Source organism: Bombina bombina, chromosome 4, assembly GCF_027579735.1.
Source record: "Bombina bombina isolate aBomBom1 chromosome 4, aBomBom1.pri, whole genome shotgun sequence".
Lineage (NCBI taxonomy): Eukaryota > Metazoa > Chordata > Amphibia > Anura > Bombinatoridae > Bombina > Bombina bombina.
Genome location: NC_069502.1, coordinates 671,716,565 through 671,739,937, shown reverse-complemented (window position 1 = coordinate 671,739,937; position 23,373 = coordinate 671,716,565). Strand labels below are relative to the sequence as shown.

At 37.4% G+C, this 23,373-nt stretch overlaps 1 protein-coding gene across 1 annotated transcript in view; it reads right to left on the bottom strand.

Annotated features, from left to right (window-relative positions):
- FAM184A (family with sequence similarity 184 member A) overlaps positions 1-23,373 on the bottom strand; it is a 573,060-nt gene that overhangs the window by 68,484 nt on the left and 481,203 nt on the right. Inside the window, exon 12 of the mRNA XM_053710789.1 lies at positions 11,679-11,806. Coding sequence (XP_053566764.1) covers positions 11,679-11,806 — 128 coding nt within the window. The remainder of the gene's footprint in view (positions 1-11,678; positions 11,807-23,373) is intronic.

Sequence of the window (23,373 nt, the reverse complement as noted above, 5' to 3'; positions counted from 1 at the left end):
GCTAGGTTTTTTTTTTATTTTGGGTGGGCTTTTTTATTTTGATAGGGCTATTAGATTAGGTGTAATTGTTTTTATTTTTGGATAATTTCGATTTTTATTTTTTGTTATTTAGTGGGGGGTTTTGTTGTAATTTTAGGTAGTTAGGATTTATATAACAGGTAAGTTTGTATTTATTTTAACTAGGTAGCTAGTAAATAGTTAATAACTATTTACTAAGTAGTCTACCTAGTTAAAATAAATACAAACTTACCTGTGAAATAAAAATAAAACCTAAGCTAGCTACAATATAACTATTAGTTATATTGTAGCTAGCTTAGGTTTTATTTCACAGTAAAGTATGTATTTAGTTTTAACTAGGTATTATTTAGTTAATAATTGTAAACTTAAGTTTAGCTCTAGTTTAATTATGTTAAAGTTAGGGGGTGTTAGGGATACGTTAGGGTTAGGTTTAGGGGTTAATATAGTTTAATTTAGATTTTTTAAATGTGGGGGGCTGGCGCTTTAGGGGTTAATAGGATTATTTAGTGGTAGTGATGTGGGAGGCCAGAGGTTTACGGGTTAATAACTTTATTTAGTTGCGGCGATGTTGGGGTGCAGCGGAATAGGGGTTCATAACTTTAGTATAGTGGCAGCGATATCGGGAGCGGCAGATTAGGGGTTAATAGATTTATTTATGTGGCGGTGATATCGGGGGCAGCAGATTAGGGGTTAATAACATTATGTAGGTGCCGGCGATGTCTTGGGGGGGGCAGATTAGGGGTGTTTAGACATGGAGTTTATGTTAGGGTGTTAGGTTTACACGTTAGTTTTCTTTCCCCATAGACATAAATGGGGCTGCGTTACGGAGCTTTTCATTCCGCGATCGCAGGTGTAAGGTTTTTTTCTGACCCGCTCTCCCCACTGATGTCTATGGGGGAAGCGTGCACGAGCACGTCAAAACAACGCTTGTATTTTGGTGTAGTATGGAGCTCAATGCAGCCATATTGCATGCAAAGCCGGGTTTTTTAAAACTTGTAATGGCAGCGTTATAGGGGTTTAAATAACGCAACTTTTGTTGCGTTCTTTACTTTCCCTATAGCGCTCTAAACTCATAACCTACCCGAATGTGTTTTAGTGTGTATTTACTGTAAATATTTTACATTCCAAAGTAGGGTAAAATGTTCCATGTATTTTTAATTAGATATTCCTATATATGTCTGTATACACCTATACCTATATATATATATATATTCATATGTGTGTGTATATATATATATATTCATATATATATATATATATATATATATATATATATATATATAGAGAGAGAGAGAGAGAGAGAGAGAGAGAGAGAGAGAGAGAGAGAGAGAGGGAGAAGAGAGAGAACCCCAATTCCGAAAAAGTTGGGACCGTATGGAAAATTAAAAAAATCAAACAAAAAGAGTCATATTGAAAACACATTTTTTCATGTTTTACTTTGTGAATTTAATGTATTTTTGAAAAAATATACTCATTTCAAATCTGATGACTGCAACACGGTCCAAAAAAGTTGGGACAGGGGCAATTTAGGACTAATAGCGATGTGACAAGTTGAAATAAGAAGGTGATGTGAAACAGGTGAAGCAATCGTATAATCATAGTATATAAGGAGCCTCTAAAAAAGGCCTTGTCCTTCAAGAGAAAGGATGGGTCGAGGCTCGCCAATCTGCCAACAGATAAGTCAGTGAATAATCCAACACTTTGAGAACAACATTCCCCAAAGACAGTAGGATTGTGGGAATTTCACCTTCTACAGTGCACAATATAATTAAAAGATTCAAGGAATACGGTCAAATCTCGGTGCGTAAATGACAAGGCCTGACAACCACTTCTGAATGCGCGTGATCTCTGATCCCTCAGATGTCACTGTCTCAAAGGCGTCATGAGTCTGTAACGAATATTCTGACAAGGGCTCTGGAATACTTTGGTAAACCTTTGTCAGTCAACACCATTCGCTGCTTCATCCACAGATGAAATTTAAGGCTTTACTATGCAAAGCAGAAGCCATACATCAACACTGTTGAGAAGTGCCGGCTCTATCTCATCTGATATGGACAGTAGCACAGTGGAATTTTGTTTTGTGGTCCGACAAGTCAACACTTGAAATAGTTTTTGGAAAAAACAGCAGTCGTGTTCTCCGGGCTAAAGTGGAAAAGGACCATCAGTATCAGTATCAGTGCCCATGGCATGGATAACTTGCACATCTGTGAGGGCACCATACTTTTTGGAGCAACATATGCTGCCATCCAGACATCGTTTTTTACAGGGACGTCTCTACATTTTCCAGCAGGACAACGCCAAACCACATTCCCCCCGGATTACAAGTGCATGGTTGCGTAAGCAGAGAGTGCGGGTGCTAGCATGGCCTGCCTGCAGTCCTGACTTGACTCCGATTGAGAATGTGTGGTGCATTATGAAGTGCAAAATAAGGTAACTAAGTCCCCGTACAGTTGCACAGCTGAAGACATGCATAATGGATGAATGGTTAAAAATTTTGCTAGCTAAACTTAACCAACTGGTGTCTTCAGTGCCCACACGCTTAATAAGTGTTATTAAATTTTGTGTTAGAGGCTATGTGGTGCTAACAAGCAGTTTTTTCTCACCGCTCACTTACCTACAGCGCTGGTATTATAGGTTTTTACAAACCCGGCGTTAAAAGGCACGAAGTGAGCGTTGAGCAAAATACCAATACCAGCGCTGCTTAAGTCAGCGGTGAGCTGGTCGTACATGCTTGTGCACGATTTCCCCATAGGAATCAACGGGGAGAGCCGGCTGAGAAAAAGTCTAACACCTGCAAAAAAGCAGCGTAAAACTCAGTAACGCAGCCCCATTGATTCTTAGGAAATTCTTCTGGGGAAATAAAATTTATGTCTACACCTAACACCCTAACATGAACCCCGAGTCTAAACACCCCTAATCTTACACTTATTAACCCTAATCTGCCGCCCCTGACATCGACAACACCTGCATTATATTTATTAACCCCTAATCTGCCGCTCCGGACACCTCCGCCACCTACATTATACTTATGAACCCCTAATCTGCTGCCCCCAACATCGCCGACACCTACATTATATTTATTAACCCCTAATCTGCAGCTTCCAATGTCGCTGCCACCTACCTACACTTATTAACCCCTAATCTGCTGCCCCCAACGTCGCCGCCACTATAATAAACATATTAACCCCTAAACCGCCGCACTCCCGCCTCGCAAACATTAGTTAAATATTATTAACACAAAGAATTCTATCAGCCAATCAGAATCTAAGGGACGCCATCACGGATGACGTCACTTAAAGGAACCGTCAATCAGTAAGAAGACTTTGTTTGAAGAGAATGCTCCGCGTCGGATGTCTTGAAGATGGAGCCGCTCTGCGTCGGATGGATGAAGATAGAAGATGCCGTCTGGATAAAGACTTCTGCCCGTCTGGAGGATCACTCGCCCGGCTTGGATGAAGATTTCTCCCGGCTTCGTTGAGGACTTTTCAGGGCAATGGGGAGCTTAGGTTTATTTTAGATAGTATTTTATTTGGGGGGTTGGTTGTGTGGGTGGTGGGTTTTACTGTTGGGGGGGTTGTTTGTATTTTTTTTTAGGTAAAAGAGCTGATTAATTTGGGGCAATGCCCTGCAAAAGGCCCTTTTAAAGGCTATTGATAGTTTATTTTAGGCTAGGGTTTTTTTTTTGGGGGGGGGCGGCTTTTTTATTTTGAAAGGGCTATTAGATTAGGTGTAATTAGTTTAAATATCTTGTCATTTGTTTATTATTTTCTGTAATTTAGTGGGTTTTTTTTTTGTACTTTAGCTAATTTAATTTAATTTATTTAATTGTTAATTTAGTTAATTTATTTAATTGTAGGGTTAGGTTAGGTGTTATTGTAACTTAGGTTAGGTTTTATTTTACAGGTACTTTTGTATTTATTTTAGCTAGGTAGTTATTAAATAGTTAATAACTATTTAATAACTATTCTACCTAGTTAAAATAAATACAAACTTGCCTGTAAAATAAAAATAAACCCTAAGCTAGCTACAATGTAACTATTAGTTATATTGTAGCTAGCTTAGGGTTTATTTTATAGGTAAGTATTTAGTTTTAAATAGGAATTATTTTGGTAATAATATTAATTTTTATTTAGATTTATTGTAATTATATTTAAGTTAGGGGGTGTTAGGGTTAGACTTAGGTTTAGGGGTTAATACATTTCGTATAGTGGCGGCGACGTTGGGGGCGGCAGATTAGGGTTTAATAAATGTAGGTAGGTGGCGGCGATGTTAGGGACAGCAGATTAGGGGTTAATAATATTGAACTAGTGTTTGCGAGGCGGGAGTGCAGCGGTTTAGGGGTTAATATGTTTATTATAGTTGCGGCGATGTCTGGAGCGGCAGATTAGGGGTTAAAAATGTTATTATAGTGTTTGCGATGCGGGAGGGCCTCGGTTTAGGGGTTAATAGGTAGTTTATGGGTGTTAGTGTACTTTTTAGCACTTTAGTTATGAGTTTTATGCTACGGCGTTGTACCATAAAACTCTTAACTACTGACTTTTAAATGCGTTAGGACTCTTGACAGGGTAGGGTGTACCGCTCACTTTTTGGCCTCCCAGGACAGACTCGTAATATCAGCGCTATGGAAGCCATAGAAAAAAGACTTTACGAAATTTACCTAAGTCATTTTGTGGTAAGGCCAAAGAAGTGTGCGGTGCCCCTAAACCTGCAAGACTCGTAATACCAGCGGGCGTAAAAAAGCAGCGTTAGGACCTCTTAACGCTGCTTTTTTACCTTAATGCACAACTCGTAATCTAGCCGAAAGTGTTTTCAGGGTGAACTGAATTTTCAAATGACCCATTTTGTTTGTTTTTTGCATCTTCCATACTGCCCCAATGTTTTCGGAATTGGGGATATACCTGTATATATATATATATATATATATATATATATATATATATATATATATATATATATATATATATATATATATATATATAGCAAAAAGATAATTATATATAAATATATGTATGTATATATATATATTTATTTAAAATAAATAGGACATTTTCTTCTATGTAAAGAACACTGGAATGTAAAATATTCATAATTAAAATAGGGTTTAGCCCACTTGGTTAAACATGGTCTGGTTAGCGCACGAGCCATAGGTGTTAGGTAGGCTGACCATATTGCCGCTTTATAAAGGGACACATATGAAAAATACATATGTCAGGGCTGTTTAAAGAAATGCTTTGAATAATGTTCTGTTATAAGAACCCTGACATATGTATTTTTCATGTGTCCCTTTTTAAAGCGGCAATATGGTCAGCCTAGTGTTAGGTTTTATATTGAGTTCCGTGCTTCATTAAAGTTTATAGGGAAGAAGAAGTTAGCGTTGTTGTGATATCAGAAATCCTGAAGTTAGCGCGTTAGCTTTCACTTGTGTGGAAACATTTACTTTCAACTTGTAATACGCTCAGTAACCTGTGTGCGTTAAAAGTTTACTTCTGCAGTGTTTTGCACTCGAGCAAAAGTGCTAAATAACGTGCCACTTGTAATCTGGCCCTATATATATTTCATGCTTTTTAGCACCCAGATAGGTTTCTTTATTGCGCTAAACCTTTAATTAGGTTGTTTTGATGGCGGACAATTTGCTTTTCAGCACTCTAGGATGAAACGGAGAAAAGACCAAGCAAGCAGCATAGACAAGGTCGTATCAGTACAATCTATCAAATGTTAGTACTTTAAACATTAAAAAATGTTTTAAATAAGTAAATGTATTCTGTACTGGTAAGTCATTACAACAACAAAAAAAAACCGAGGATTTAACTCTGGGGTTTAACTATCTGCTAAAATAAACAAACAGTGAAAATGTGCAAATATCCTAACAGAGGCTTTATTATATTTGGTCCATGATAAGCCCATGGTTCTTGCAACCTGAGCCATAAATAAAATAAAAAAGGCCTTTTTTTACTGAAACCAAAAGCCACAAAGATTGAGGAACAAGTCTAATTAGAAAAAGCAAGATGCTGGAAGCATACTGTCCAGTTCTAGATTGGAAACAAAGATAATGAGTAAATAAAGTTTCTATTAGCTTCCAAGTAATACTTCGGGGCTCTAACTATATCAAACCTGTGTAAATTATTTTCCTTGTTATTCTTAACATTAGAATGATGGAATTACATTTTCAGAATGAACATTCTGAAAACTGACTACCTCTGATAAAAAAGATGTCCTAAATACTGCTATCCGATAAAAAATTTTTTAATTTAAAGAATGTTAAAAGGACAGTCAACTTGACTTGCTTTTTAGCCAATGAGTGCATTGTCATCCACAATTCCACGGGAGAGAGCACAATGTTATCTATATGACACACAATTAGCAGTCTCTTGTGAAAAGATAATAAAAAGCATGTGATAAGAGGCTGTCTGTATGTGCTTAGAAACAGGCAGAAATTTAGAGGTTTAAAAGTTATAAAGTATATTAATCTAGCAAAGCTAATTGCAAATCTGGGGAATGGGTAGTAAAGGCTTTATCTATCTTTTTAAACAATAGCAATTGTGGTGTTGACTGTCCCTTTAAGGAGCCCCAAGCTTTGACACCCTTCTGTCTGTGGACAAAGACATGTACAAGTCTGTTTTAAAGGTCAACAACATAAATGGCATATTTTACATAAATGTGAAAGGGCATTATTGACAAAATTTAAAAACCATATTAATGTTCCATGGAGGAATGAAATGCTCAAAAATAGAGCAAAGTCTTTAAAGTGCCTCATCCCCATTTCAACAGCATCCCTGCATAACAGATACAGGGATATCTTTCTTCTTCATTCGATTCTGCATAATAGCTAATACTCAACAGTAAGGTTTGGTTGTAATAGGTTTACAGGCCTGCAATAGGATGGACAAAAGACTGGGGAACTAGCACAGTAACAAGTAATTACTGTATGTTATTCCAAGAGCAAGATTTGAAAACAAAGTCCTGAGCCACACCAAAGCCAGAAGAATACCCTTCTACTTAACTAATTTGATACTTTAAATCAAGAAAGAAAGAAAAAAAGTTAAAAAAAAAGAAAAAAAAAAGTAAGAAGACTTACTGGAGGAAAAACATATGCACATTTGATCTCCCCAGGGATCAGAATTGCTTATACTGGAAATGCTTTAGGATTTATACTCTAAGTACAAAGCCAAGATAGGCTGCAGCTTTCTCTATCTTAAGACTTTTCAATGTTTGAGACATCTGCCATAAAAAAAAAACATAGGGAAAAGTCTAATTAATATAATTTGATCCCCAATTATGGAGATAAGGAAAATAAATATCAGTAACAGAGGGAAAAAAACAGTTGACTGAACAATGAAACAGTAGAAGAGCACAATGAGGGCTCGATTTATCAAACAAGGGCAAACTGGGGCGTACATATTCGCCCCTGTCCGCCCCAGCTTTCCTCTGGCGAGCAGCATTCCGCTGACGGAATTTAACATTGCACACGAGTGCTATTTTTTTTTAATTTTTTTAAAATAATTTTTATTGAGGTTGAAAAAGAATAGACATACAGAAAAAAAAATGTACATTGAAATGTCACAATAAAATCAATAATCAATAACTAACAATATCTTGCGTGGTAATGACAAAATATATATATTAGCGTTCATGTAATCTGCCTGACGCGCGCTATGCCTCCTTGTAAATATAGGTGGCCACTCTTGGACCTCAAGTAAGACTAATCAAGGTATGGAGGACGCTTCTATTAAATAGATCACTTTTGGACCTCTATCATCAAACTTCATGTTTTCTAATTTTCAACTCGAGCTTTGTTGACCATCTATAATTGTAAAGGTAACTAGAATGATTAGGAAAGAAAAAAAAAACTACATGGGTTCTCAACGTGGAAAAGCAGGTAATATACAATACGGGAACTTATATACTTCCTTGATAAGAGATAGTATCCATAATGAGACACTAGGACTGCCAACTCAAGAGGGGCAATTAAGGGTTGTATTAAGCTCATGTGGCTAGTCAACAAGTAATAACGATCAGTCCTGCTGACCTAGAAAGGGCAGATAGATTCATCTCTACACGGCTATGTAAGGATTTCTGTTAAGGAAATAGTTGAGAACCACAGGTAGGGTGCGGTATAGGTAAGATAAACCGCTTAATTAGTCCCCCATAGGTAGGGGGCTCTTTATTATTATGGGGGGGGGGAGGTGGAAGTTAAGACCGATTCTATAAGTAAATATGATATCGCAGAACCAAATACAAAGGAATGCAGGGCAGTAACTTCTAAATGGCATACTGGCTACAAATAGACTAAAAAATGTTCTGGATGCTAAATACCAGATGTTATATTACACGGCTTCAATGGGCTTGGAAAAAGGAATTTACCATGTTCTATGGGGAAATAGTAGGCTGATATGTTCTAGGCTTAACCAGGCCTCTGAAATAGGCCTCCAAAAGTAAATCCCATGTAGACAGTTCTCTAGGGCCATATATGGAAGTGCATGAATAGAACTAGAAGGCCATGTGATCAAAGTTCAAGGCCAAAATGTATATACATGTAAATGATTCTGAGGACTGTAAGTATTATTTGATTAAGTAACAGACAAATTGAAAAGCTAAGCATAAACTAGGCACTTAGGTGAGGGAATAACACAGGTACAAATGCTATGCTTATGTTCTACAAGGTCAAACCCAGGTTTCCATAAGTAAATCCTATAAAGCTATGCTGCTCCGGCCGCAAGCAGCACAACAACATGCACTGGAGTATGCATGGGAAATTTCCCGGAAACCCAATATACTATATATAAATATGTCATTGTATAGCAATGAGAACTAAGGTTATGCTAGCTAGGGAGGGTCTAATTTGTGTACTACCGTGAATAATAGCATTGTCACACTGGCAAGTAAGTATTAGTAAGGAATAGAACAAGTATAAAACATTGCTATGTTTAAACACCTATATGAGAGATTACTGACCAACTAATTTGTTAGCAGGTATACAGACAGTAGTATTGAATGCATAGTATGCTTATATGATATCTAAAGCAATGCAAAGCAAACCAAAAACAGATATTAAAAAAAAAACAGTATAGAGGAGAGATAAGCACAGTCATCAAGTGTATAGTATAGCTAACAAATGTAATACGTACACTTTAAGCGCAACTGAACCTAACTTAAAACAGGCACTAGCTGTGTACTCATGCTAACACAAATTTTTTTTTTTATTTTTTTTTTTTATGGCTATATATATTTATTCTAGGCGTAGGACAAAGAACACAATAAACATAGCTAGGTGAATGATGGGCTTTAGGATACAAGATCATCTCATATAGGTTCAAAAAACTCTTATTGAGCAGGAGCTGCTGTAGGATGATCTATGGGGTACTCATCATGCACAGAACAAATATATAACCATCTAAAGTGGTTCAAAAGACCAACAAAAATAACCTAGAAAAAAATAAATGTCATGTCGGTAACCAAAATCTTATGTTGCATGCTTAATTAAAGGGAGTCTTAAAATTCAGAGATTACATCTCCTTCAGATTGTGGGGAATGTTATTACATTTAGGGAGAAATATAAACAATTAGTATATTAAAAGTGTATCCAAGCCTCTAGTTAAATTAGCCATGATGGTGAGATTAGGGAGTATAGTTTTTCCCCAAGCTTTAATGCCCTGACACCCAGACACGGGCCCTATGTCCAAGCGACAGGCAAGACAATGATATATATATAAGTGTATAGTGTCTAAAAATTGTCTGCTTAACCTCCCTGAGCTGCTTGAATAGTAATCATAAATAATACCTATTGTGCTAAAACGATAGTCCAAGCTGAAAAAGTAAGAACCATTACACATGTGCCATTTAGTATCTGAGAAATATAAACATAAGCAAAACAATAGGAAGCCCCCCAAACCATCAAGGCAACACATAGCCCAGCAAAAGACATTTAATCAGTATTAGAAGTCCAGTAAGTCACATCCATTTCTCAGTTTAGTAAGGCACATCTGATAGTTAGCTGTAGCAATTATCCTGTCTCTCGGCTAGATCCCAATTTCTCAAATAAAGATCGGTAAAGTTTTCAGGGATACCTAAGTTGTCTGGTAGGACTAAAGTATAGGAGAGTTACCACATTTGCAACAACCCTCCTCTAGCATCAACAATATTCTTATGTTGCCTTGGATCCGTTAAGAGAGCTGACCGGTAGAGAGAGTCCAAAAACACAAAACCGAGTCTATGAAACCTATCACCAGCCATAAAAAAACTCAAACAAGGCATCAGAATGAATGCAACCTAATAATTAACCCACTCCGACTCTTGAGGCTCTTACCGCCAAGGCTATGTAGTAGATCTTTTGTGGCCCATTTGTTCTAGGGTCCCTTAGCCATGGAGCGATATTGTACTCTGTGCCATGTTTCAAAGAGAGGTGTCGGTGGGTTAATAGATAGACGACAGCCACGCGGGGGTCTCTCAGCCAGCGCCATCTTTTAATGCGGTAGTGAATATCTGTCAGCGTTACCGCATCTGAGCCCCTGCAAAGCGCTTCTGGTTGTGGATCCTGATACATGGAGGTAGAGTCCAGATCTCTATCGGTATCTCGCTCTGCAGTCCCCTTTTGGCCGTGATGGAGTGAGAGCTGTCCTGGTGTGGAGAATAAAGATGGCGAATGCCGTGGACCAATTGCAGCTGCAGCGCACTGAACCTCACAGGCAGGTAGAGCAACTGAGGCTGCAGTAAGGACATTAGAGGGTCGAAAAGCTTCAGCCACCGACTCCAACAGGGCTTCATTGTGTCGATCCAATAAATCTTTTAGTTGTGCTAGGAGGAGCGCGGCCATGATTTCAAGTGCCCGGTATCACTATGGAAGATAGAGAGCTGGGATTGAAACAATTGGGACGTTAGGTGCTGCAAAGTTCCTCCAGTTTAAATCCAAAGAGAGCTTTCAGTTTGATCCTCAACTATATAGTCATAAGCAGTTAGCATAGATAATATATTTATTTAGGTTTATAATAGATAGCAGGAGCTCCTAAGGTATGCGTCTTACTCCGGTGAAGGTTGGCTCCGCCCCACCCACACGAGTGCTATTTTGTGCTCGCTTGCAAACCCGCTCCCTACCCGCGCACATCAAATCATGTGCGGACAGGAGTTGTCAATCTCCCCGTTTGGACGAGACCAGGGAGATTTAAATTCTTCACCTAAGAGATGGAGAAGAGGGTAAGGAAGCAGCGGTCTTATGACTGCTGCTTGATAAATCGCAACGGCAGGTTCTCTTGTGAGAACCTGCAGTCATAGGGAGGCGAAATGCTTGATAAATCGAGCCCTGAGTGTGGACACCTCATCTATAAAAACAATAGGCTGAAGCAAATCTACAACACCTGCTTCAACATCAAGAGATAGAAAGAGATAGAAAGAGAACTGAAGCTGGAGTTGTATATTTATGGGAAAGAGAGGAGTCCTTCCGACTTCGGGCCTTTTCTACATAAATTCTAAAAACATAAGAAAAAAAATAGATCAATAAGTATTTAGGATGTGTTTTTACAGTATTCTTCCTCTGCCAAATATTAGTATAAATTGGAATGTTTCTATTTTACACAAATGTGATATCCTTGTGGGGTTATCAGATTACAAGTTCTAAATAAGTACAAAACAGTATTTTTTATGCAGCATTATCAGTAGGCACAATTTACCTGGCACTGGTTAATGTCCTTTTGCCTCTCAAACTCTAGTGCAGCTTCTTCTAGATCCTGTTGGTGGTTGTACCTGAGTTGATCTATTGCTGCAGCATGCTGATGGTTCAGTTCCGAGCGCAGGGATGCTGCAATACAAAGAAGTGTTCTGTTACTGCCCTCAAATACACTCCATTATAAATTAATATTAAATGGAGGACATTTATAATTCAGTTTAAAGGGATATGAAACCCAAAAAACATAAATTATACTTACCAGATAATTTCCTTTCCATCTATATGAGGAGAGTCCACGGCTTCATTCCTTACTAGTGGGAAATACTAAACCTGGCCACAAGGAGGAGGCAAAGACACCCCAGCCAAAGGCTTAAATACCTCTCCCACTCCCCTCATATCCCCCAGTCATTCTGCTGAGGGAACAAGGAACAGTAGAAGAAATATCAGGGTATGAATGGTGCCAGAAGAACAAAACATTTTGGTCCGCCCAACAGAAAAAACAGGCGGGGGCCGTGGACTCTCCTCATACAGATGGAAAGGAAATTATCTGGTAAGTATAATTTGTTTTTCATCTTAATATGAGGAGAGTCCACGGCTTCATTCCTTACTAGTGGGAAACATATACCCAAGCTCTAGAGGACAATGAATGAAATGGGAGGGTGGACCCTATTCTGAGGGCACCACAGCCTGCAAAACCTTTAGTGCAAATCTGCTCCATAGATGCCTCATTCTTAAAGGCCCAAGAGGAAGCCACTGCTCTAGTAGAATGAGTCTTAATCCTCTGAGGAGGCTTATGTCCCACTGTTACCTAAGCTAAGCGAATAATGTTCCTCAACCAAAAAGACAAGGAAGTGGACAAGGCTTTTTGCCCCTTACGTTTCCCAGAATAGACAACAAACAAAGAAGAAGTCTGTCTAAACTCCATAGTGGCTTGAAGATAGAACTTCAAGGCCCAAACCACATCCAAATTATGAAGTAACCGCTCCTTCGAAGAAGAAGGGCTAGGACACAAAGAAGGAACAACAATCTCCTGATTGATGTTGCAATCAGAAACAACCTTAGGAAGAAAACCTAACCCAGTATGAAGAACAGCCTTATCAGCATGGAATACTAGGTAAGGGGGCTCACATTGCAAGGCAGCCATCTCAGATACTCTGGGTGCCAAGGCAATAGCCAGTAAAAAGAGAACCTTCCAAGATAATAATTTAATGTCAAGGCCGTGCATAGGCTCAAACAGAGCCCTCTGCAAAACACAGGTCTGATTCTAGACAGAGCCTGAACAAAGGACTGGATGAAAGGCCCTTCTCCAGACCATCCTGGAGAAGAGAAAGAATCCTGGAAACCCTGACCTTATGCCGGGGAAATCCATGCTCTTCACACCAGAATAAGTAGGTCCTCCACACCTTATGATAGATGCAATGAGTAACCGGCTTATGGGCTTGAATGAGAGTATCAATAACTCTCTCAGAAAAACCTCTCTTGGCTAGGACTAAGCGTTCAATCGTCACGCAGTCAGCCTCAGAGAATCTAGATTTTGATAAACAAAAGGACTTTGTTCCAGCAGATCCCTGCGACAAGGTAACCTCCATGGAGGAGAAGATGACATCCCCACTAGATCCGCGAACCACATCCTTCGTGACCACAATAGAAAATCATTATCACTAACGCCTACTCCTGTTTGATGCGGGCCACTACACGAGGAAGGAGTGATAACAGCGGGAAAAGGTAGATTAGACTGAACCTCCAAGGTCCTGCTAATGCATCTATTAGCTCCGCCTGAGGATCCCTGGACCTCGAACCATATCTGGGTAGCTTGGTATTGAGAGGAGACACCATGAGATCTATCTCCGGCGTCCCCCACCTGTTACATATCTCTGCAAACACTTCGGGATGGAGAGACCATTCCCCGTATGAAAGGATTGTCTACTGAGAAAATCTGCTTCCCAGTTGTCCACACCCGGAATGTGGATCACTGACAGCGAACAGCTGTGGGCCTCCACCCACTCAAGAATCCGAGATACTTCCCTCATTGCTAGGGAGCTTCTCGTTCCCCCCTGATGGTTGATGTAAGCCACCGAGTTTATGTTGTCTGATTGGAATCTGATAAAACGGGTCGAACCCAGGGGCCAAGCATTCAGAGCATTGAAGATCGCTCAAAGTTCCAAGATGTTGATCGGGAGGAGGGATTCCTTTTGAGTCCACAGGCCCTGTGCCTTCCTGGCACCCCAAACAGATCAACAGGTAAGAGAACCTAAGGTTTAAGGGTTTGATATAGCACTCATTCCTACTAATGTTAATTCTAAAAAATTGAATTTTTATTACTTAAAGTTTAAAATAATAAAGGAGAATCAACCCCTTTATAGTACCCGCTAACTCGCTGTGCACCTTGTCCCCCTGTTTCCTGGCCGATAGCAGCTCCCTCGGCTTCAGGTGACAGGGACAAGGGACAGCAATAAAAACCAATATAAATGTGCACCGAGGTGCTTACAAAATTCACAAACGCGTTTCGGCTGTGTAAACCAGCCTTTATCAATGTGTAAGAGCAAACCGAGGCCCGGGTGCCACCCTCTTATATAGTGCTAACATAGATTGTCCCCACCAATCCGCTTCGGCCTTTGACAATGCCCCTCACCGCACCAATAGAACACTGTGCATTCAGGGCGTATCCTGATGCTTACATTTGATAGGATTGCCTGGAGCGGCTTCGTCTCTACTGGTTTTTGATTGGTTGAGCGTAATAACAACTTATACTCATTCGATAAACAAAAACACTTCCTAAGAGTAAACATATTTAGTTATTTGTAATATCCATCGTCTCATAATAATCAATAGCTGATACCATCATTGCTATATATGACTGTTCGAATTTAAGTCTATTAGCAAATGTTTTTTGCAATTCAGTGTTAAGCTGTCCTGTCTGCACGGATAGTCATAATCTGATTAAACAGACTTAATCGTTATTCTATGCTCATGCATTAAATGACTACTATTTTATTCATCGTTGACATAACATATTTCGATAAAATCTTGTTTGATTATATTTTCTAACTCTTTGTGAGTGTGGCTATTCCCAGGGCGGATTATAGTGTTGTAATATTCTTTAACTAAAGTTTTTAAATGAATGATTTTCAATTCCAATTGCCACTTTATCATTTCTGTAGTATTCGAGTTAGGTGATTCCTTATAGTAAGTCGTGTGTCTACTGACTTAATATAGTCATTCAGATCACCACACGTAAATAATAGTCAAATATCTAGAACTAAGAGATAACTATCCAGTTTAATCTCTATTTTGTCTATATTGAGTCTAAAATTCACGTCCTCTAACAGAATCATGGCCCCTTGATATTTATTATGGAATTTCTATGCGAAGTTGGTAATCCTATTATATTTAACCTAGTTATACATAGCCATTAATCACAGATGGTATGTTAGCTTTGACATGTATGCATTGCATGTATCGAGATTTTCAAAAAAGAAATAATGTCACTGAAGTTTAGTTTTTTATCTTTATGGTATCATTATTATTAATGCTTCATTTCGATGCTGTGAATCTAATATATTAACTAATAGACAATGTATTGCCTGACTGGAGTATTAAGTCAAATATGTTTATATCATCTCTTATAGGTAAAGATGTATATTACTCCTATTATAATTTTAGCATATTAGCTTAGTATGATAAGACTTATGTGGATGCTTATCAACCTAGATAAATAATCCTCACATATTAGTATTAGTATGAAAATACATATACAATGTGTTTGGAATTTGTTGTATATGCTTTATATAAACGGAGGCTGTTTATGAGAGTGGTTGTTAGATTATAGTCGTAGTTGGCAACTAAAAGGGGAGAACAGATAAAGCACTATGGGCGGCACATTTAAGACAAAACAACTTGTTACTTGTATGCACAATGTACCATATGAGTGTTGATTTTACATTGACAGTATTCATCATCTTGTGTTCCCTTTCGAACACTTTAGATGTTTTTAATTGTCATTGAATGTTATTTGAACTAAAATCAACATATTCATTTAACATTTATACTACATTATAAAGTATTGTTCTAAATACAGATTCTGAAAACTAAGATTATCCTTCCTCCTAATTTACAAGAAAACCCAATAATTATTTGCTTCGTTCATTCCGTGTGGCATTACTGTGTTCAGTTTGAATATCCAGCTCGTTTCTTTTTGTAACAGAGTATTCTCAGTGCTACCACCTCTAATGCCCGGTTTCACCTTTTCTATGCCCCAACACTCGAAGGATGTAGTTTTACCTGCATGGTTTAGCAGGAAATGTTTTGCTACACTTGTGATTTTTTTACCTTCTTTCATATCTTTTTTGGCATTACGTATGTTACTGAGATGTTCAGTTATTCTGGTACCCAATTTACGAGTTGTCATGCCTGTGTATATTAAATTGCATGAACATGATAAACAGTATATGACATTCTCACTCTGACAGTTAATATGAGTTTTAATTTTCCAATTCTTTGAAAATCTGTCAGTTATAGAGTCTTTTTTAGTCATGAACTGACAGATTTTACAATGGCCACACGGAGTGGAGCCTTGGTATATTGGCTTTTTATTTCTGTTTCTGTCAAAGTGACTTTGTGTGAGATTATCTCTTAAATTTCTGGCACGTCTGAACGTAAAAGATGGTCTTTCCGGTATCAATCCTTTTAGACGTTCATCACTTTGGAGGATGTGCCAGTGTTTTTTAACAATTGAGCTCACTTTTTCACTTTGATTATTATAGGTGGATATAAATCTCATGGTGTTCTCATCTGATTCACATTTTTTGTTTTTCGGTTTTAGAAGATCTGACCTATTTTTAGCTAGTGCTTTTTGGTAAGCCTTGGCTAGTAATTTCTTCGAGTAGCCCCTTTGAAGTAGTCTTTCTCTTAATTCTTTTGCCGCTTGTTTGAAAGAGTTTAGGTCTGTGCAATTTCTCCTTATTCTAAGGTATTCACCATATGGTAAACTGGTGATTGTGGACGGATGATGGTTGCTATGTGCATGCAGAATATTATTTGTAGCAGTAGCTTTTCTATATGTGTCCGTCACTAATTTGTTATTGTCTTTAGAGATGGTTAGGTCCAAAAACTCAACTTTTTCATAATTAACATTGTAAGTCAGATATAATCCGAATGGATTGATATTAAGCAATTTAATGAATTCATTAAGTGACTCCATTGGACCATCCCATATAAGGAGAATGTCATCTATATACCTGGACCAGTGGGAGATGTACTGTGTATACTGGTTCATATGTTCATTGAACACAATCATCTCTTCCCACCAGCCCAGGTATATATTGGCATACGTTGGCGCACAGGATGTGCCCATTGCGGTGCCACAGACTTGTAAAAAAAATTTGTCATCAAACACGAAGTAATTGTGTGTGAGAACGAATTTCAGTAGCTTAATAATAAACTCTTTGGTAGCTAAATCCATATCAGTATCTTTTTTGTAAGAAATGAGCTATAGCTTTGATGCCCCATTCTGTTTTGATACTCGTATAGAGGGACTCTACATCGCACGTTACTAAGATAGAGTGTTCAGTAACTGTGATGTTTTGCATTTTATTCAAAATGTGCATCGTATCTCTAGTGTGCGATGGTAGAGCCTCAACAATGCTTCTTAACCTTGCATCAACGTATCTGCTAGCTTGTTCTGTCAATGATCCTATCCCTGAGACAATTGGTCTCCCCGGTGGGCATAAGATATTTTTATGGATTTTCGGCAATAGATATAAGGTCGCTACTCTAGGATTGGTTACCATCAAATAGTTGTATTCTTTTTGGTCAATAATCTTATCATTAAGTGCTGTATCAATCAATTTTTGATATATTTCTTTGAAATTCTCTGTAGGGTTGCCCAGAAGTCTTTTGTAATTAGTACTATTTGTGAGTTGTTTCATAGCTTCTACTATATACATTGTGGTGGGCCAAATTACAATGTTACCCCCCTTGTCACTATTTTTAATCTGAACATCTGTCCATTCAGTCATTTCTTTTATTGCATCCATTTCAGGTTTGGTCATATTATTCATGTCGCATGTATCTTCATTCATGGCTATTATATCCTGACATACTAGATTCAAAAATGTAACGGCTTGAGGTGAAATAGTGCTTGGGGGAACAAATTTGGACTTAGTTTTTATAATCTCTCTCCAATTGTCATTATTAGATAACAAATCACTAGTTACTAATTCATTGTCTTCCAGTAAAGATATTAGGTCATTAAGGGCTGTTCTGTCAGTTGTCTCAGTTATGGTTAAACTGTCAGAATCATCAGAATTCGAGAAATATTTCTTAAGTAGCACTTTTCTAACAAACAAATGTGTGTCTTTTATTGCCTCAAATTTGTTAATACGATTGGAGGGTACAAAGTATAGGCCTTTCTTTAATGCACTTATGTGTATGGGGGTTAGAATTTTATCAGAAAGATTAATGATATTAAGATTGTCATTCTTATCATTATCTTCTATTTCTGTTTGTGTGGTTGGTTCTTGTGGTATTGTTGTTTTTGGTTGAACCGTACTTGTCGTCTTGTTTGGGTTCCTATTTCGCCCTCTGCGGATTTTCCGTCTAAAGGGATTCTATTTATGTTGATATGTGGTTTTGATTTTTTAGATTTTTTGGTACTGTTAGTGAGTATTGATCTGGGAGTTATTTCATTGTCAGATGTTTCTGCATCTGCAGATTCGTACTCTATGTCAGTACCCTCTGAGTCTGAGATTTGAGTGGTACTTTTTTTCCAGGAATATACTTTTCCTTGTGAGTAATCATCTAAGTCTCTGTCAATCTTTCTTTCTTTTTTCTCAGATACAAATTTAGCAAATCTCTCCACATCTGTTTTAATTTTGTTGTATGATTTCTGAAAATCATCCCTTGTTTCATATATTTTAAGACTGTCACTGAGTTTATTGATTTCTTGTGTGACTGAATTTAATTTCTCAGTCTCATGTTCTATAAGATAGCTTATCAATTTTAGTGAACAATCAGTTAGGGCTTGTTCCCATTTAGATTTAAGTTCAGGTTTTAAATTATAAAAGGATGGAAACATCTTAAGGCATAAACCCCTAGGTATGACACTGTTCTTTTGATAAAAGTCATACATCCCCAGGTTCCATTGACCTTTAATTTGCTTTTTCCTTATTTTTTTAAGATCTTTTAATGATTGTGACCACTCTCCCACCACTTCCCCTTCTATAGTGCTTTTGTTTTGAAGGTCTGATGTAAGCTTACAAATATCATCGGACCATCTTTGCATTTCTGCACTTAGATCAAATGAGGCCATTTGGATATCTGTGCTCAAGTATCTCAAGTAAGGAAAAGAAGTTGTTAGAGCAACTTCACTAATTATATTTGTAGATTAAAGATTAGAGAACCGGCACTAGATATAGTGTATAGAGGAATAAATGGATAATAAATCCGGTGCTACCCTAAAATGTTTATAAGTGGAGATTAACAGGTAAGAGAACCTAAGGTTTAAGGGTTTGATATAGCACTCATTCCTACTAATGTTAATTCTAAAAAATTGAATTTTTATTACTTAAAGTTTAAAATAATAAAGGAGAATCAACCCCTTTATAGTACCCGCTAACTCGCTGTGCACCTTGTCCCCCTGTTTCCTGGCCGATAGCAGCTCCCTCGGCTTCAGGTGACAGGGACAAGGGACAGCAATAAAAACCAATATAAATGTGCACCGAGGTGCTTACAAAATTCACAAACGCGTTTCGGCTGTGTAAACCAGCCTTTATCAACGTGTAAGAGCAAACCGAGGCCCGGGTGCCACCCTCTTATATAGTGCTAACATAGATTGTCCCCACCAATCCGCTTCGGCCTTTGACAATGCCCCTCACCGCACCAATAGAACACTGTGCATTCAGGGCGTATCCTGATGCTTACATTTGATAGGATTGCCTGGAGCGGCTTCGTCTCTACTGGTTTTTGATTGGTTGAGCGTAATAACAACTTATACTCATTCGATAAACAAAAACACTTCCTAAGAGTAAACATATTTAGTTATTTGTAATATCCATCGTCTCATAATAATCAATAGCTGATACCATCATTGCTATATATGACTGTTCGAATTTAAGTCTATTAGCAAATGTTTTTTGCAATTCAGTGTTAAGCTGTCCTGTCTGCACGGATAGTCATAATCTGATTAAACAGACTTAATCGTTATTCTATGCTCATGCATTAAATGACTACTATTTTATTCATCGTTGACATAACATATTTCGATAAAATCTTGTTTGATTATATTTTCTAACTCTTTGTGAGTGTGGCTATTCCCAGGGCGGATTATAGTGTTGTAATATTCTTTAACTAAAGTTTTTAAATGAATGATTTTCAATTCCAATTGCCACTTTATCATTTCTGTAGTATTCGAGTTAGGTGATTCCTTATAGTAAGTCATGTGTCTACTGACTTAATATAGTCATTCAGATCACCACACGTAAATAATAGTCAAATATCTAGAACTAAGAGATAACTATCCAGTTTAATCTCTATTTTGTCTATATTGAGTCTAAAATTCACGTCCTCTAACAGAATCATGGCCCCTTGATATTTATTATGGAATTTCTATGCGAATTTGGTAATCCTATTATATTTAACCTAGTTATACATAGCCATTAATCACAGATGGTATGTTAGCTTTGACATGTATGCATTGCATGTATCGAGATTTTCAAAAAAGAAATAATGTCACTGAAGTTTAGCTTTTTATCTTTATGGTATCATTATTATTAATGCTTCATTTCGATGCTGTGAATCTAATATATTAACTAATAGACAATGTATTGCCTGACTGGAGTATTAAGTCAAATATGTTTATATCATCTCTTATAGGTAAAGATGTATATTACTCCTATTATAATTTTAGCATATTAGCTTAGTATGATAAGACTTATGTGGATGCTTATCAACCTAGATAAATAATCCTCACATATTAGTATTAGTATGAAAATACATATACAATGTGTTTGGAATTTGTTGTATATGCTTTATATAAACGGAGGCTGTTTATGAGAGTGGTTGTTAGATTATAGTCGTAGTTGGCAACTAAAAGGGGAGAACAGATAAAGCACTGTAAGTCAGATATAATCCGAATGGATTGATATTAAGCAATTTAATGAATTCATTAAGTGACTCCATTGGACCATCCCATATAAGGAGAATGTCATCTATATACCTGGACCAGTGGGAGATGTACTGTGTATACTGGTTCATATGTTCATTGAACACAATCATCTCTTCCCACCAGCCCAGGTATATATTGGCATACGTTGGCGCACAGGATGTGCCCATTGCGGTGCCACAGACTTGTAAAAAAAATTTGTCATCAAACACGAAGTAATTGTGTGTGAGAACGAATTTCAGTAGCTTAATAATAAACTCTTTGGTAGCTAAATCCATATCAGTATCTTTTTGTAAGAAATGAGCTATAGCTTTGATGCCCCATTCTGTTTTGATACTCGTATAGAGGGACTCTACATCGCACGTTACTAAGATAGAGTGTTCAGTAACTGTGATGTTTTGCATTTTATTCAACTTTATAATGTAGTATAAATGTTAAATGAATATGTTGATTTTAGTTCAAATAACATTCAATGACAATTAAAAACATCTAAAGTGTTCGAAAGGGAACACAAGATGATGAATACTGTCAATGTAAAATCAACACTCATATGGTACATTGTGCATACAAGTAACAAGTTGTTTTGTCTTAAATGTGCCGCCCATAGTGCTTTATCTGTTCTCCCCTTTTAGTTGCCAACTACGACTATAATCTAACAACCACTCTCATAAACAGCCTCCGTTTATATAAAGCATATACAACAAATTCCAAACACATTGTATATGTATTTTCATACTAATACTAATATGTGAGGATTATTTATCTAGGTTGATAAGCATCCACATAAGTCTTATCATACTAAGCAAATATGCTAAAATTATAATAGGAGTAATATACATCTTTACCTATAAGAGATGATATAAACATATTTGACTTAATACTCCAGTCAGGCAATACATTGTCTATTAGTTAATATATTAGATTCACAGCATCGAAATGAAGCATTAATAATAATGATACCATAAAGATAAAAAGCTAAACTTCAGTGACATTATTTCTTTTTTGAAAATCTCGATGCATGCAATGCATACATGTCAAAGCTAACATACCATCTGTGATTAATGGCTATGTATAACTAGGTTAAATATAATAGGATTACCAACTTCGCATAGAAATTCCATAATAAATATCAAGGGGCCATGATTCTGTTAGAGGACGTGAATTTTAGACTCAATATAGACAAAATAGAGATTAAACTGGATAGTTATCTCTTAGTTCTAGATATTTGACTATTATTTACGTGTGGTGATCTGAATGACTATATTAAGTCAGTAGACACACGACTTACTATAAGGAATCACCTAACTCGAATACTACAGAAATGATAAAGTGGCAATTGGAATTGAAAATCATTCATTTAAAAACTTTAGTTAAAGAATATTACAACACTATAATCCGCCCTGGGAATAGCCACACTCACAAAAAGTTAGAAAATATAATCAAACAAGATTTTATCGAAATATGTTATGTCAACGATGAATAAAATAGTAGTCATTTAATGCATGAGCATAGAATAACGATTAAGTCTGTTTAATCAGATTATGACTATCCGTGCAGACAGGACAGCTTAACACTGAATTGCAAAAAACATTTGCTAATAGACTTAAATTCGAACAGTCATATATAGCAATGATGGTATCAGCTATTGATTATTATGAGACGATGGATATTACAAATAACTAAATATGTTTACTCTTAGGAAGTGTTTTTGTTTATCGAATGAGTATAAGTTGTTATTACGCTCAACCAATCAAAAACCAGTAGAGACGAAGCCGCTCCAGGCAATCCTATCAAATGTAAGCATCAGGATACGCCCTGAATGCACAGTGTTCTATTGGTGCGGTGAGGGGCATTGTCAAAGGCCGAAGCGGATTGGTGGGGACAATCTATGTTAGCACTATATAAGAGGGTGGCACCCGGGCCTCGGTTTGCTCTTACACATTGATAAAGGCTGGTTTACACAGCCGAAACGCGTTTGTGAATTTTGTAAGCACCTCGGTGCACATTTATATTGGTTTTTATTGCTGTCCCTTGTCCCTGTCACCTGAAGCCGAGGGAGCTGCTATCGGCCAGGAAACAGGGGGACAAGGTGCACAGCGAGTTAGCGGGTACTATAAAGGGGTTGATTCTCCTTTATTATTTTAAACTTTAAGTAATAAAAATTCAATTTTTTAGAATTAACATTAGTAGGAATGAGTGCTATATCAAACCCTTAAACCTTAGGTTCTCTTACCTGTTAATCTCCACTTATAAACATTTTAGGGTAGCACCGGATTTATTATCCATTTATTCCTCTATACACTATATCTAGTGCCAGTTCTCTAATCTTTAACCCCAAACAGATCCCCATCCTGAGAGACTCTGGTCCGTAGTCACAATCTCCCAGGATGGTCTCAAGAAGGACGTCCCTTGGGACAGGTGATCTGGACAAAGCCACCAGGAGAGTGATTCTCTTGACCGGCTATCCAGAGAAATTTGTTGAGACAGATCTGAATGATTACCGTTCCAAGGAACGAAAGTTAGGACCTTGTCCCTTAGG